This window comes from Limulus polyphemus, unplaced genomic scaffold (assembly GCF_000517525.1).
Source record: "Limulus polyphemus unplaced genomic scaffold, Limulus_polyphemus-2.1.2 Scaffold1268, whole genome shotgun sequence".
In the NCBI taxonomy this organism is placed as follows: Eukaryota; Metazoa; Arthropoda; class Merostomata; order Xiphosura; family Limulidae; genus Limulus; species Limulus polyphemus.
The window spans coordinates 35637-51459 of record NW_013666878.1 but is presented as its reverse complement, the minus strand read 5'-3'; the positions used below and the strand labels follow the sequence as shown (position 1 = coordinate 51459).

General features: G+C 35.5%; 1 protein-coding gene across 5 annotated transcripts in view; it reads right to left on the bottom strand.

The window, feature by feature from the left end:
• The window catches only part of LOC106462853, a 53289-nt gene that overhangs the window by 29347 nt on the left and 8119 nt on the right, over positions 1-15823 (bottom strand). For all 5 annotated transcript variants that reach the window (XR_002611361.1, XM_022390246.1, XM_022390245.1 and 2 more), the window contains exons 2-5: positions 15320-15444; positions 13324-14363; positions 6480-6670; positions 4781-4887 (exon numbers count right to left, since the gene is read on the bottom strand). Coding sequence is in view for 4 of the 5 variants with exons in the window: in XM_022390246.1 (XP_022245954.1) it covers positions 4781-4887; positions 6480-6670; positions 13324-14363; positions 15320-15386 (1405 nt within the window). In the remaining variant the exon portion in view is untranslated. The remainder of the gene's footprint in view (positions 1-4780; positions 4888-6479; positions 6671-13323; positions 14364-15319; positions 15445-15823) is intronic.

Here is a 15823-nt window from a genome sequence, read left to right as displayed (position 1 = left end):
ACACATATATATATATATATATATATATGTGTATATATATAACAAAAGAAAGAAAACTTACTCAGTTACAGTCTCACTGAAGAGTGAAGGATGGCGAAAGGTGGAAGACCGTACCCTGACGAGGAAGAAACAGTTACCCAAATCATACAATGAGAGATGAAAATATGAGGTGTAGTCCCAGTGCTCGATGGGGTTGAGATGCAGGTAAAAGGGAAGGTGCCTGATCAGAGTGAAGACACCAGGAATTGATCACAGGAAGAAGGAGATAAGGAATAAAAAGCCAATCGAATCACATGTTGAACATAATGGGAAGGGAGAAGGAAATAAAAAATCACAAACAGGAGAGTGGTACAAAGGAATGAAACTGCAAGAAATGGAGGCAATGGAAAGAAGCCTTGAAAGCAATGAAGAAACCCAGAGCATGTATATGAAAAAAAAGATCATATCAAGCTAAAACAGCCGAGAAAACCAGATATGTGCTGGGTAGGAAAGATCAATCAGAAAGACCTGACTGAAGCAACATAGATTAACAAAATCACCTTAGGAAGAAATCTGACAAAATTAAGAAAACAAAGTTATAAACTGGATCTAATCCTGTCTGAATGTATCAACAGCAATGACTAATGGATGAAAAATCAGAGTCCAAAAACAAAAGAGATAACTTTGAATCAAGAAAGAAATCAAACGCCTCCCATGGAGGAGTACCCTACAGGAGGCAGAGCCACTGAAAATTTGAGGATCGAGAGGCCACTCTTTAGGGACTGTGTTGGGACTAAAAAGACAATCTGCAATGATGACAAAAGTACTTGGAACATGACATGCCAGGAGACATACATCAAGTGTGTAGGTTCAAAAAGTGAGATCCACTGTCTACCACAAAGTGAATAAGAAAGTGTGCCCCTTTGTCAAGTGAAATAAGTCATCACCATCGAATAGTCTAAATGAAACATGATTAGTCAAATCCAGGCAAGAGGAAGAAAATGAAGTAAAGCACATGAGACTGCCACAAGTGCCAGGGCGTTAACAGAGTAAGACCTTTCATCCATAGATCATTGTCCTGAAGCCTCCTGCTGATCAACCCATGCTCCCAAATTTTGTAATAACCATTAGGGAAGAGAAACTAATCCAGAAGATGGGGAGGAAGTGGAAAACCCAACGATATTAGGGATATGTTAAACCATTAATGCATATAGTCCAAGAAGGAAAGGAAAGTCAAGAACCCTAGCAAGAGACTATGGGTCATGCAGCATCTCCTGAAGAGATCACAAATGTGCCATACCCAAAGGGAGAAGTGCTTCCATAGAAGCCACATCCCCCAATGCATTAGAACCTTTCATGTAGTATAAGAGTTAACTGTAATGGTATGGATAATAGAAAACTCCATTTAATGCATTCGAGAAGGAGAATGGAAGGTCCCAATGTAGGTGGGTGTGTAAAAAGACACTCCCTAAATAGACAGAAGTATTAAGCAGAGAACAGGAAAACTTATCCAACTGGAAAATCCAACCACCCAAGCTGCTTGGGTAAGAAGCAGGTAGAGTATGTTATGACCATCCCATTCGGCAGGAACTAACAGAAGCCAGATGTCAAAGTAGTGATGTTAGTAGAATCCCCCAAGACGGGTAAATCGCAGACCACTTGACAAAAGTGGGAGAACCAAAACAAGTCTGAAGGGCCACACAAAAATGGTAACAAATTACGTGATGACATCCCGAGAAATGCAAATAAAAACATGTACCAAGGGCATTCTCAGTCCTGCAGAAATTGCCCACACAACTGTGATGAAATACTATATAGTAAAGTAGGGAAGAGCCAAGAAATGATTGAGGTTGGACCAATCGATCCAGAACTCCAATCAGCATCGAGCATACATGAAGAATAGAGAAACCTGCAGGTAAAGGATGGGAAGGTGCCAAACACTGAACATGAATTAAGGTGGCAATGGCTCAGAATGAAACAAAAGAGCAACCAAAATATAAAATATATCATCGCATATACCCCACGTGATTCTAAAAGCACAGGAGTAGCCACAAAAAATGGGCTCTTGGAGCCTATCGTATGTCCCTATTAGAAGTGAATGGTAAACAAATGGTATACAACAGTGCCCCACCCCAGAAAAACACAAAAGGAAAGTAGCCACATGTGGAGGGAAAGAACTGAAGATGGCAAACACCCCAACATGTAGGGAAGGAGGACGTATCCCATGAAAATCTCCTAGATACAGGCGGAATGCCTAAGAAAGGAGGTGTAAGGTAGACATGTCCAGTAGGAGAGTCGATACGGTAAGACAAAACTGGAAAACTAGGTGGGGGATAGGATGAACAGAGACTACCCCCCCCCCCCCTCCATACAGGCAACAGATTCTAAGTACATAGAATCAAGAAGAAAATCTGCCTGATGGTAAGCTAGGGCAAAATTAACCAAAGCCTGTGTAGGGCTAAGCATGCAAGCACCCTCTCCCAGAAGAGACAAAAATGCTCATTATGAAACAATGTCTAGGGAAGGAGGGGAAAATTATACTGTGAAACATGTCAAAAATAGGCTGAGGTAGGCCTAGTAGATTCTGCAGTAAAGGCCTGGGAAGGCAAGCCATAATCAGGTAGAGGAAAACTGACAAAATCTAGGTCGTCCTAAATGGGTTCAACAGTTGTAGAAGGAAGACGAGTAATATCAGGAGAAGGTAGGGTGGACTCCAGCCCCCCAGGGGTCCACACAAACTAAATTAAATGTAAAAAGTATATATATTATAAAGAATTATGAAAAAAAAGTAAATGTAAAGTTAAGAAAGTGTGTAATGAAATAAACATATGTTTTAGATGTTATGTGTTGAAGAAAAACAAGATACTTAACCCAATTATCAATTTACCCTTAAGTTGAACTACGGGTAAACTGAAAATAACAGATACTTGTTAAGCCTAATCGAAACGGAGCAGGACAAAGTATATCACTAAGCTGAAATTTAAAGAATCCTAACCTAATGATAGGTACGTACAATATCGGGAGAAGTTTGTGCAGACCCCATCTCCAGGGGTCCACACAAGCAAAAGTTAATATGAAGAAGTATAAAAGATAAATAATAACAAAAATTAAATAGATGTTATATTGTAAAATTAAGTAAGAGTATACAGACAATAACGTATGCATGAGATGTGATGTATGGAAAAAACAAAAAAAAACAATATAGTTAACCTAGTTTATGATATACCAGTAAGTTGAATTACAGATAATCTTAAAATAGCAAAAACTTGTGTTAAACCTAATCTAATGTTATAGAACAAAGGATACTACTAGGCTCTAACTTCTAACCTGAACTTGACTATGAGTATTGACCAATGTAACTAAACTAATGTTATTGAACCCAAATAAATACAGATAATAATAATAATATTAACAGAAAAAATATTTAAAAACCATAACAGTATAATGTCTTATTTTTCCAAAGTCAGCAGACCATATTTCAAATGTATTGGCCCCCAAACTCAAGTCAAGGCTCATTGGATGATCAATCTCCTGATGAAGTCAAGGCGAAAATACCCTGCTGAGGACCACCACCTGAAGCTTTTGTAAATGAGCTGATAAAAGATATAACCTCTAAAGTGGTAAATAGAATTTAGAAAATGAATAACCAAACACAACCATGTTGGCAGAAAGAAATAAAAAGTATTAAGATTAGTAACTGGGTAGAAATATAAAATAATTCCACCTCGAAAGAAGTTACGGATATCACTATTGTATAATAAATATTAAACTTGTTGACAGAAATTGATAAGAAGATATAAAAAAAAGAAAAGAGAGAGAGCACAAACTAAGCATCTGAATATGAGCACTGCCTAATGAGAAGTGATAGTTAGGTAGTATAGCATAAAGAGAGTCACATGAGTCACGTGTACCAAGGGGTACGTAGGAGTGAAAGGCTTGTGGCATGATGAAAACTTTTTGCAAACAGAGGGCAGCACTGAACAAAAATAGCTATGTATGCGAGTGAAAGTAATGTACCTCGTCACAAATCTACTCTTTAGTCAAAGATAGTTACATGCAACTATTTGGCATGTATCTTTAAAACAATGAATTATTCCATACTCATACCTACTTTAAAAATTAAATGCATTTAAAATGTTTGACTTCCTCACATACTTTGTTGCTATTGATTATTTATATTACTTAATATTCATTTTCTTTGTTACTATTAATTAAATATATCACAATTTTCTTCTTTGTTACTATTAATTACTTATGTTACTTACTACAATTTATTTTTTCTGGTGAAATCAAATTTAATGCAAACAAAAGTAAATATCACAAAGAATTAGTTTAATAAATATTTCTTTCATTATCTTTATTTACATTGTATATCTCCATATTTTTAACAACTTTAGCATGAAATAATATGCATCCAATACTATAAGGTTGAAAAGTACATTATGATCATTGGATTTTGTTAATTTTTTTATACTATATGCATGTGATCACCCAATTCAAAATGTTAGAGAAATTTGATTATTTTACCACTACTGTTCATAAGAGCTTTGACACTGAGGAAGAGTAAGCTTCACAATTTGATTCTATAAATATCTATTCAATTCTGAAGAAAAATTTATAAATGGTTTACGCTAGTTAGAGCTGTAGTAATTAATTGTAACTTTCACATTTCATATCCTCCTTCAATCTCACAGACCCTCTTCCAGAATAGCTCTTATCAGCTAAGTAGCCTAACTAAAGCTTGGTTATTATATCGTTTTTGGTTAAACATTAAGTATTTATACCATGTCAATGGACTTACCAAATGAAAAAGGGGGAGCTTGTGAGTAAGGTGTCATTGATGAACAAGACTGAGGCTGAGAGCCTACTGAGGGTCTTAAAGACACAATTGTTGGTTTACCAGTAACCCTGAAATTCACAGATAATTTTCTCTCATCAATGTTAACTGTCACAGTTTAAGTGTAAACAACACATACTGAATATATACACACAAACATATTAAGCTTAGAATATCAAAACTGTTTAAAATGAACAAGAAAACATAAAATTCTGGAACACAGACTCTTGAAATACTTCAGTTTGAGTTACAAGAAAGCAACAGATATTACTCTAAATGTATGTAAATAAATATCTTTTCTGCTGTATTAATCTCAAAATAATAAAATCTGACAATATTGTTATGACAGCGGAAGTCACGTGATGCTGGTAACACGTGATGAGATTCTCGAAGGATCATGAATTTTCCTGGCAACTTTAGTTTGTTCCAGGCGCCCTTTTTTTTTTTTATTATTATTATTATTATAAAGTAAATAAGCCTGGCAAATAAAGCAAGCATAGAATTGCATAGATAGATAGATATAGAGAGAGATAACTGAGTCAAGCAAACAGTAGGCACCGCAAGTAAAATGTGTGAATCGGTGTGATTCATAGCGTGTTATAAGGTTGTTAAATTTAAAGTGACTGTGGAAATTCTGTATATTGCAAAGTTGTATCAAGAAAGAATAAACTAGTTTTAATTAAGAAAGGACTTGTATTGCTGAAGTTTCTCGGAAAAAATTTATACTGGAAATTAACAAACGACCAGACACGTAACAATAATTTATACTGTTTTAGCAAATAAGTATCCACGTGAGTTACAAAACTAATGGGAAAAAAATTATTTATTGATGAATAATCTAAAATTATTTTTAATAAGTTTCTAAAATTTTCAAGTAACTGCAATTATGAATTGCATACCCAAACTTTGAAAAATGATGGATCAAATAAAACACTACATCCATAGGAATCTACAAGCTCATTAAGATGAAACATAGCATGGTTTCAGAGGGACTTTATTACTCAACCCATTTGTATTGGAATTTTAAGAACTGCCTGCATTTCTGGACAAAAGGAACCTTGGTTGATATTATTTATCTTGGCTTTTGGAAAGGCTTTGATAGACTGCCATACAAGAGGCTAATACGAAAGTTAAATTGTAATTAGGGGAAAGCTGGCTGCATCAGTAATTTAAATAGTAATTTAAACGTAAGTGTCTTCATAGTCTAATTCTGGGCTGGAAGTAACAAGTAGGTCATATTTTGTACTTCTCAAAGTTACAGTGATTCTGATTACTCAAGTACATGAGATCCAAATTTAGTTAGTTGAAATAAACAACACTAGAACACATTCATCAATATTTGTTGCTCACTACTGGCTTACCTAAAGCTTTTAACATGCCAGTTCTGGATTATGAACCATATACATATTGTACTCTAATCATAGTTACATTTATCTTTACATAAATGATGTGTCAAGAATATATCTTTCATTTAAATTTGGTTTTGGAGAGTAAGGTAATCAATGAATTGAACATCAGTAATTTCACCATAACATACTCTAAGTGTGAAGACTATATTCCATACTGTAAACTGGTAACCAAATCACTTTGGACCAAAGTATCTAATATCAAATCAATCAACATACAATACTTGTTACAAAGCTACCATAATGACCACACATACCTGTTATTAAACTGACCTATGGATGAAGAGCTAGGGGTTGTCATCTTTGGTTTGTTAGTTTCCTCCTTTATTAATTTTGTCAAATTCTGAAGTTGTTTATTCATTTGAATATACTGGGTGTTCATATGTTGATAATTGGCATTAATTTGCTTAACTTCTTTTTCTAATGATGTTAACCTTTCCAACACCTCCTTTGAAGATAAAAAACATCAAAAATTAATTGTTAGAACATTATACATTTATAATCTCAACTCAATTTTTCTGAAATTGAATAAATATTCCAAAAGATTAAAATCTTATTATTAATGCAAAGAACAAGAGAAAATTTAGTAACACAATTCCGACCACCAATATTCCAAAAACGATAAGTCTTGAGGGATCATTCCATTTTCGACCAAAATGATACATTATGAAACACATGGCCTAAAACGTCTGGTTAGAGACACCTTCCAGTTCAGGCATGGTCATTTCTAGCTTAGAGTTTCTTACGAGAGGCATGGCAACCAGTCATTAGCACCTGCCACTTCCATGGCTACTTTTAATCAAACAACAGGGTTGTTTGTCACAGTTAAAACAACTCAATAACTGAAAGGTTCCACTTGTTTAATACAGTAAAGGTTGATAATAGTACTTAGAATAATATGGTATTTAACAAACATTCAAATTTATATTTTCAAAATTTTATGTTATACACTGGAGCAAACATAACCACACTTGCAAAGCAACAACATTCTGCATAAGGCTGTGGCACATTCAAGATTCCCACAAACAGCACAAGGATGGAGCTGGAAGCTATAAATAAATTTTCTTCTGGATTGGTGAAAGCAATACACAACAAATAGACAGTGTTACCAACATAACATTTGTGACTGACTCAAAAAAGTACTGCACAAAATTCAGAGTAGTTGGTCCCCAAATGGATAGTAGAAAGTAAAAAAACTGCATGGTAAGACCATCACCAAGATGTATGTGCCAAACCACGCAAAGGTAAGCTGAACAAAGAAGCTGACAAGTTCATGAGTGAATCACTTTATCAAATCATGCACTAATGTATTGGTGGGATATCAACCTCCTCTGCAGGATATTGACCTCCTCTGCACTAGTAAGACAAAAGCTGTAACCATGGAAGGTCTTCATCAGTATTCAAATGGAATAAGACTATTGGAAAAAAAATTATAATATGTTGTAACTGGGAAAAGCAAAATATGGATAAGTAGGACAGTATGCAACCCACAGGATACTCACCTAGTTCCTTCAAACTTACCACTAAGCCACTTGAAGGCAAAGACTGTATAAATCAACAAAAATGGTATCAATGAAACACATACGTACATGTATGTAAAAGTCCAGAATTTTTTTTATAAATTTTCTTCACTTTGGTTTTATGAAGAGCATTTCTGAAATTATTATGACTGATCTCAATGTAATCAACACAATAAATTTCTTTCAGTTGTTATCATTGATGGCTTAAATAATTTGTTACAACACTACACAATGCTTTCCGTATGATACATCACAATTATATTTAACTTATGAGAGCACAGTGTGACACCCTTTAAAAATAAAAAGTAGAAAATATCTGTGTTGTGTATTATAAGAATATTATATTCTTGCATAGGTTACATTTTTAAAGATGTCTGCATTATATGCCAAGGAAATTTTGATAAAATAGAAAAAAACCCAACATAGATTCAAGTTACGAAATGTTTTTTAAATAATGCAATATCAAAAATATTCCATTGCTCAAAGAATCCTCTTAAACAAAGGTTCTAGATGCATATATCCATAGGAATTTGATAATATGGGGCAAAATAACCAATAGAGATGATTCAAGCCTTTCATTAAGCCACTCCCTCAGCTGAGAATTTAAACAGTGATGTAACCACAATAAAACTGTTAACTGATTAGACTCCGAGTTTTCTTATTACATATTTCCTATTGAGTTTCAAACTTCTTAATGTATAGCTATAATAATTAAAACTTATATATTACCAAATATATTAGCACAATTTTAATTTTGTATGACTTTTATTCAGGCTACTTTCAGACTATATAAATAAGAGAGTAATTCAGAATACTAGATTATTATACTGAATTCCCTTCTTTCACAGACAAACTACTGAAAATTTGGTTACATGTTATACAGCTAACTTTTAAAAAGTTAACACATATAACATCATCATCATCATAAGAATAAATCAGCTAGCACGAACAAGTCAAGCTGTTGTTAACGTAATACAACTAAATTATCTGAATACACTATGGTTTTGGCCTGGTCATTATTGTGCTCAAGTCTTAATCTGCAGATTGCAGAATTGAAACCCATTGCCAAGCACATTCCCTCTCATCTGTGAGGACATTATAATGTGACAGTCAATGCCACTATTTGGTAATCAGTGCTTTAAAATTAGGAAAGGTTTATAGCTTTACCATAAACAAATTTTCTAGTTTTCTTCTTATTCATTCCCAAATGGTTTTCAAAGGTAGCAAGACAAAGATATAATTATCAAAATTTTTGTTTTATAAAATAAAGTGACATTATTCTAATTTTTATGTTGTTTGACTTTAAATTTAAGCTACTCAGAGAATATCCAAAATGCTAGTTTTTACTTTGGTTAAGTATCCATTTGCCTAATAAATAAGTTAGTATTATTCATTTCCCTTGGTTTTAGTAAGGCTCCAACACTGCTGTAAACATGTTTTTGAACATGTAAAACAATATTAAATTGTCCAGAATAATTAGAGAAAAACAACAAAATGGGCAGGTGACATGATTTTTATCACAAATTTCAGGCCAACTGAAATAAAACATCTGGAAAAGTGTACATGGTAGTGTTGCAAAAGGTCAAGTGATAAGTGTATAAATCTCCCATTATTTCAAAAGTTAATATCTTCCTTACCTGAAAATGTATTTCCAATAGTTACTCACCTCTTGACACAGAAAGCTATCTTCCCTGGATGTCTGCCTTAGAGATTTGCATGCCACTAGCCTTTAGGAAACTCCCACCTAAACTCATGAGATTCCTTGTGATTTGCACTACTGCATAATGACATTATTATTCAGAAAAAGCCCTCCACCACAAAGAAGGCAATACAGCCTCCTTGCGTACTAGCTACATCTATGCTTTTGCACTCATGATCTTTATTCTATAACAAGGTAAGAAATACTAAGTTGCACTAGAAGTAGGGAGGAAGAGTGGGAAGTATGTGAAGAGGCAAATATCTATCAGAAATACATTTTCAGGTCAGAAAAATGTTAACTTCCAAGACAATACACACCACTTCACACAGAGAGCTAAAATCCCACATTAATGTTGTGGTGGGACTGGTGATTAGGTTACCTAAATGAGCTCCCTTCAGAAAGTGCCCGAAGGAAACCCATGGAGTGACACCCAATGGCAGAGGTTCCATAGGGGCACACTCCTGAGAGACCACATCTCATTTCTTCCAGGGTACACTCTTCATACATAATGGAAGGGAGGAAGATGCAAGCAAGCCTCACGTTTCATGGGTATGGGCAGAGTAAGAACATGGCTGTCCATAGATTAGCACACAAGAGGTTGGAGTGCTAATATGTGTAATGTGGTTGGGGTGCATTCAGACCATACCAAGTGTTCATCTCAACTCTACCAGACTTATTTGACCGACACCAGCTGCAGGAAAAGGGCACTTAATATATGCCATGGTGTCTTTGTCAATACCTGCAGGAGGAAGGTAAGATATGTTAGTAAGTGCACACCTCAACTCTATTGAACAGGAGATGATTGCAATTAGTTGATTTGTCCAATCCAGTCCAAAACAAGGAGGCATCAGAAATTTTTCCTCTGGTCTATGGTAGAAAGAGGAGGACCCCTACCAACCACATGTTTGAAGACTTAAGTAGATTGGTCCAATACCCATCCAACACCAGACCACCTAGGAACTGGCATCCAGGTGATGGTAGGATGGGGGTCTCATATTGTCTGGTCCTATACTGATCCAATACCAGAGTATTCTGGAACTGATATCTGGGTGGCAGTAGGATGTGGGACATGTGTTGGCTGGGCTGACACCAATCAAACACCAGAACACCCAGGAACCAACATATGGGCAGAAGTAGGATGGGAGATGCTGGCATGTTATAAGTATAAGTATATGAGGGGTGACCTACACTACACTGACAGTGTCACCATCACCCCACTTCCAACTGAATTGGCAACTTTTGTTCAGCCCCTGGCTATTCTGTCCCAGTCAGTGAGGGTTTTCCCTGGTCCACCACCCCAGCAGGAATTGGTTAGTGGTAATGGTCTCCCATGCTCCACTCAAAGAAAGGGGGAGAGGAATCCACAGTGGAGAGACCCAGAGAAATGCCTGGACCCCATCAGTTGCCTGCTGGAGACAGTACAATGGGTAATCAGATAAACCTATTTTGAAAAGACAGCAAGCACGAGCCAGGGATGCAGGCAGAGCACCCCCTGGTGTTGGATTTTCCATGATAGTCCATGGAAGAGGTATACAATCTGGATCACACAGTAGACAAGTATTTGAATATACCATGAGAACACCTCAGCTCAACAGTGGGTATATAAATAGAGCCAGGGCAGATGCTATGAGTGCTTTTTGTTATCCTGGCTCAATGCAGAACTTTGGAAATAAGTGTAATTTGGGAGGCAACACCAACCACCTGGCAGGATCCTGAAAACAATGCTAGAGACAAAGGGGAATGTTCACATCCATCCAAAGACAGCAAGTAGAACACAGGATGGTGAACAGAGGCAGGCAGTGACCTCTGGGAGACTATACAGCCAGATGATGAAGGGAGTGGGCAACAAAGTTATGCAAGATAGTTCAAATGTCAGCTGGAATAAACTTGTCCAGCAGCAGATTAAAACAAGCAGCAAAAGAATGAGAGAGAAGACAAATTTGACTTAACAAAATATGGACCATCAATGAGCAACAACCACAAAAGAAGAAGAGACCAAACCAATAAATGCATAAGAAGATGTGTCCCAGAAGGAAGAGAGAGGTATGAGTGAAGTAGAAACGAACTGCACAAACTAGGCAGAAAAGTCTGTACTGGCCTCTAAGAGCATAGATGAGTGTAAAAGAAGGACAGGATGAGGGAGAATGGCAGAAGTTACCCCACCAAGTGGCAGAAAACGGAAGGAGGTAAAGGACTGGTCAGAAAAATAAGAATACGAGAATGATGGAAAGGGTATGAAATAAGTCCCTAGCAAAATGATGTGAACAACAGTGAGCATAAGGAAGAAGAAAGAGGAATATGTCAGAAAAGAAGGCAGTAGAACTTCAAGGTTGCATATGGCAGGAATGAGCATGTAGAAGAGTGTGCAGGATGGTACTGAGGTCCCAGTCAAGCACAGGAGGTGCAAGACAGTCCATGGATAAGGAAGGACTGGAACAAGGTGGAGAGAGAACATGGGAAGAAACACTTTGCAATAACGAGCCTGCAAGTAGGGGTGGACAAGGCCACCCAATAACCGGCAAAGAAGAGATAGCTGAACCCTGGAAAAGGGAAGGGAGATGTCTGACTATAGAACTAATAAGAGGAAGTGGGGACTGATGGACCAACATTGAAAGCAAAGCTCCCAATCAGACAGAATGACACCAAGGAGGGAAGGGTTACCAGACTGGTTCAAGAGTGACGGATCAGACAAAACCCACATGAAGCAATAGGATGTATAATTGGCAAGGGAAGAGGGTTGGGTTGTCAGGTGGCATAGAAGAGAGAACCAAAGGTAAGCCAGCCAGAGGATACCACCAAGAGAAAACAACAAAGAAGGTCACTAGTCAAGGCCAGATCTCAAGGGAAAGGCTGACCAGGTGGGTGAGCCTTATAACAAGTTCAGACCCAGCGGAAGGCAGTGACAGGTAGAAGTGAGAGATGAAGAACAAATGGCCAGAATGCTAGGTGAATCATTATTTGAAGAACTAACTTAGTGAAAAAAATTAGGCCTAGTGCAGTTATGGTTTGCACTCAACACAATCATCAGATTTTCTCATGATGTATACGATATCTGAATAATGAGCTACTGCTGTGACTTATAGCTTTGTATGGGAGAATTACTATATCAATGGTATAAAGTACAGCAATAAAAGAATAAAATTAACAAAAACATGTGAAAAGGTTAACAATTCAAACTGTGAAAATAAAAAGATCAGCAAACAAGCAAAATTAATCATCCAAAAAAAGAAAAAAAAAGGTATTTTTATTTCACTTTCTTTTAAATTTGTTACAGTTACTGTCAGGGTAGAAAAAATAAAAGATAAAATATAAAGGTTTAAAAAAATTATGTTCATTTAGGATGTTCTAGAGATTATGCAAATGAAATCTGAAACTCAAACTAGTCAGAGTCTGTGTTACACTGACTCAGTAAAGGCTTCATAAATTCAGAAACAAATCTTTAACAAAAATACCTTATTAAAATATTTGATTTTTCCTATACAACATATTTGTAATGTATACTAAAGGCTTGCTAAATTTTATGAAAATAACTATTGTAAATTGAGAATTATAATAAACATTAATATGTATAGCTTTACAGAAGTGAGGTCAGTTCAATGGACCAATACTGTGCACAAGGAGTTAAATTGTTACATCATTAAAAAAAAATATTTTGATACAATATGTAAAAGAAAAGTTGATGTTAGGCTTCAAAATGCAGATTTTTAGAAGACAAGTATTTAAAAAATACAATTTTTAAAAGCTGTACAACCTGTCTTGTATTTTACGATTAAAAAGAAAAAAAAGTAAAAGTAGATTTAATGGTACAAATGAAGAGAAAAAAGTGCTGTTGAGATTATTTTTATGAGCAAATAAAACACACACAAGTATGTTCTAACGTACCTTTATAACAACAGGTTCAGTCATATTAGGTTTTGTAGGAAGTTTTGAACTGACAGACTTTTTCTTCCGGTTAGTTTTACTGCCCATGAACATCTTTAAAATTTCTTCTTTCTTCAGTGAAGAGCTTTTAATTATATCACTTCTTTTGATCTGAAGTTGTGATGGGTCAAGTTTAAGAAATCTGTTTGTTTTGCTGTCACTTTTAAAACTGCTAACAGCTCTAGTTGGTGACGAAGCTGCATCTGGAGCCATGGATGATGTCACATGTTCAGTAGTTAAGAAATCTAGGTCATTTTTTGAATGTTCACTTCCAGTTATACTCACATTACCATCATTATATGTCTGGTCTACTTCACGTTCTTCCAAGAGTAACAATTGTTGCTGGGAGCCATCTGGTTGTTGTAGAACAAGGTATTTTGTTCCAAAATATTGCCCACCTTTCTCTGTTGTTTTTAAAATGGTTTCTGGGAGGTGGAGAGTGTTTACTTGAGCAGGTACAGAATCCTCTGTTACCCCACAAGAGCTGTCAGGGTGGAGTACAATATCTTCACTAGCATAGGGTTTAGTTGTGCTCTTAACTGTACTGGTTTCTGATAATCTGTCAGAAGAAACAGTATAGAGAGCTTCTTCAGGGCTGGTGTAAGATATCTGTTGAGCATTTTTGCTGAGTTGGGTTGCATTTGTTTTAGCTAACTGATCTTCACCGTCTAAAGTATTTTCGGGTAAAACAGAAGATATGCCAGCCACACTATCTTCATTATGGAATGTTTCTTGGTACTTGTTAAGCACAATTTGACCAGTGACACCATTTTTTGTCATATCTACAGAATGATCCACTGCCGAAGAATAGATAACAATGTTTTCATTCCCTGAAGCATTGTTCAAGTCAACTGAAGAATCATTTACTGCCAAGTACTGTACCGAACCATCAGCTGGTATACTATTAGGTGACACTCTAATTTCTCCAGCTTCTCCTTCTTCTGTAATGAAATAAACCTCTCCAGACTCTGTCATCTTCAAATTCCAGCCTTCAACACTACCTAGACATCAAATTGAAATAACAAAAACTTGGAAACTGCTACTACAAACAAATTATTAAAATCACCTTTGACACCTCATATAAAAACAGAATGCACACTATAATGATGAAAATAAATGATTTTTTTTTTTTTTTTACAAGGATCAAGAATGTGGGAAAGTTCAATGATTCTTATGACTTTAAAGGAGTTGATAAAACAAATTTCTGACTACAAATATAAATGTATTAAAACTGAATTGGTTTATCTATTACACTTCTTAATTGTTTGGTTGTGCTATATGGAAAACATTTACTTTTTTTCCTTTACTACTTCATTTCAGATTTTTGCACATAGCTACACAAAGACTATGTCCACATAGCGGTCAACAACACCCAATGCCAAATATTGCGACTACTCATCTGACTGAAAAATGGGATTTGACCATCATTTTTATAGCACACCTATGCTCACACAGAGTACATTGATTCACATGAACAATGATTCTTCAGATTCACAGTCCTGACATGCAAACCACTTAGTATTCTTCAAGTTTTGTGATTGGTGGTTTTGAAGTGATGGAATAATTTAAAAATAAATTGCATATGTAGAACTGTATTACTGTACTATTTATTATTCTTAAAACAGTATTTATCCTTTTTTTATTTTAGCTGCAAAGTAGAAAATTCTCACCCTCTCAAAAAGGAGTTATGGACTGAAGTTTGAGGAACCTATTTTACCAAAATGTTGTTTACAAGTTCTTATGATGTAAAAGTAGCCATGAGCCTAACAAATTTATTGCAAACATACAAATATTTCCAAAAGGTACCTCAAAAATATAAACAAAAGACATTAGGAGAAAGAGAAAAAAGAAGAAATAAACATACAATGAATATCTTAATTGTATCCAAAAATATACATAACTAATATTGTGTCATGTATTAGAAAACATTCAATAAGCATGGTGGAATTTCACAAACCTTGAATCTGATGTGGAGTAACAACTTCAACATTTGTGGCTGATTCTCCACCTTCTTCTTCATTCATGTTTAATATGACAGTCAATTTGGTTGTTGATCTGCTTCGTAACACCTATACTTGAAATCTGAAACAAACACTTTCTCTTAGTAAGAATCTTTAAGTGCCTAACTTGAAATGTGTATGTTTGTATTACGGTAACAAAAACTACCACCATATATTCTAAAGAAACTGGTTGACTCTGTAAAGTATAGTTTTGTTGCAAATAATAGGGTTGCAATCCTAAAGCTAATGTTGGTTACTATCTAGGGTCACTTTCTTACTTGCTGTGATTTGTTGGTGTGTATTTACAAAAAGTCATGATATCTAATAAAAAACACCTTAAGTGTGAGAAAAAGGTGCAGTCAAAAAAAGAAGTGAATGTGCAACTTAAAGGAATGAAATCAAAATTGGCAGCCAAAACTGGTAGCTACACTTATAGTATTCATAAGAATCTTACAACAAAT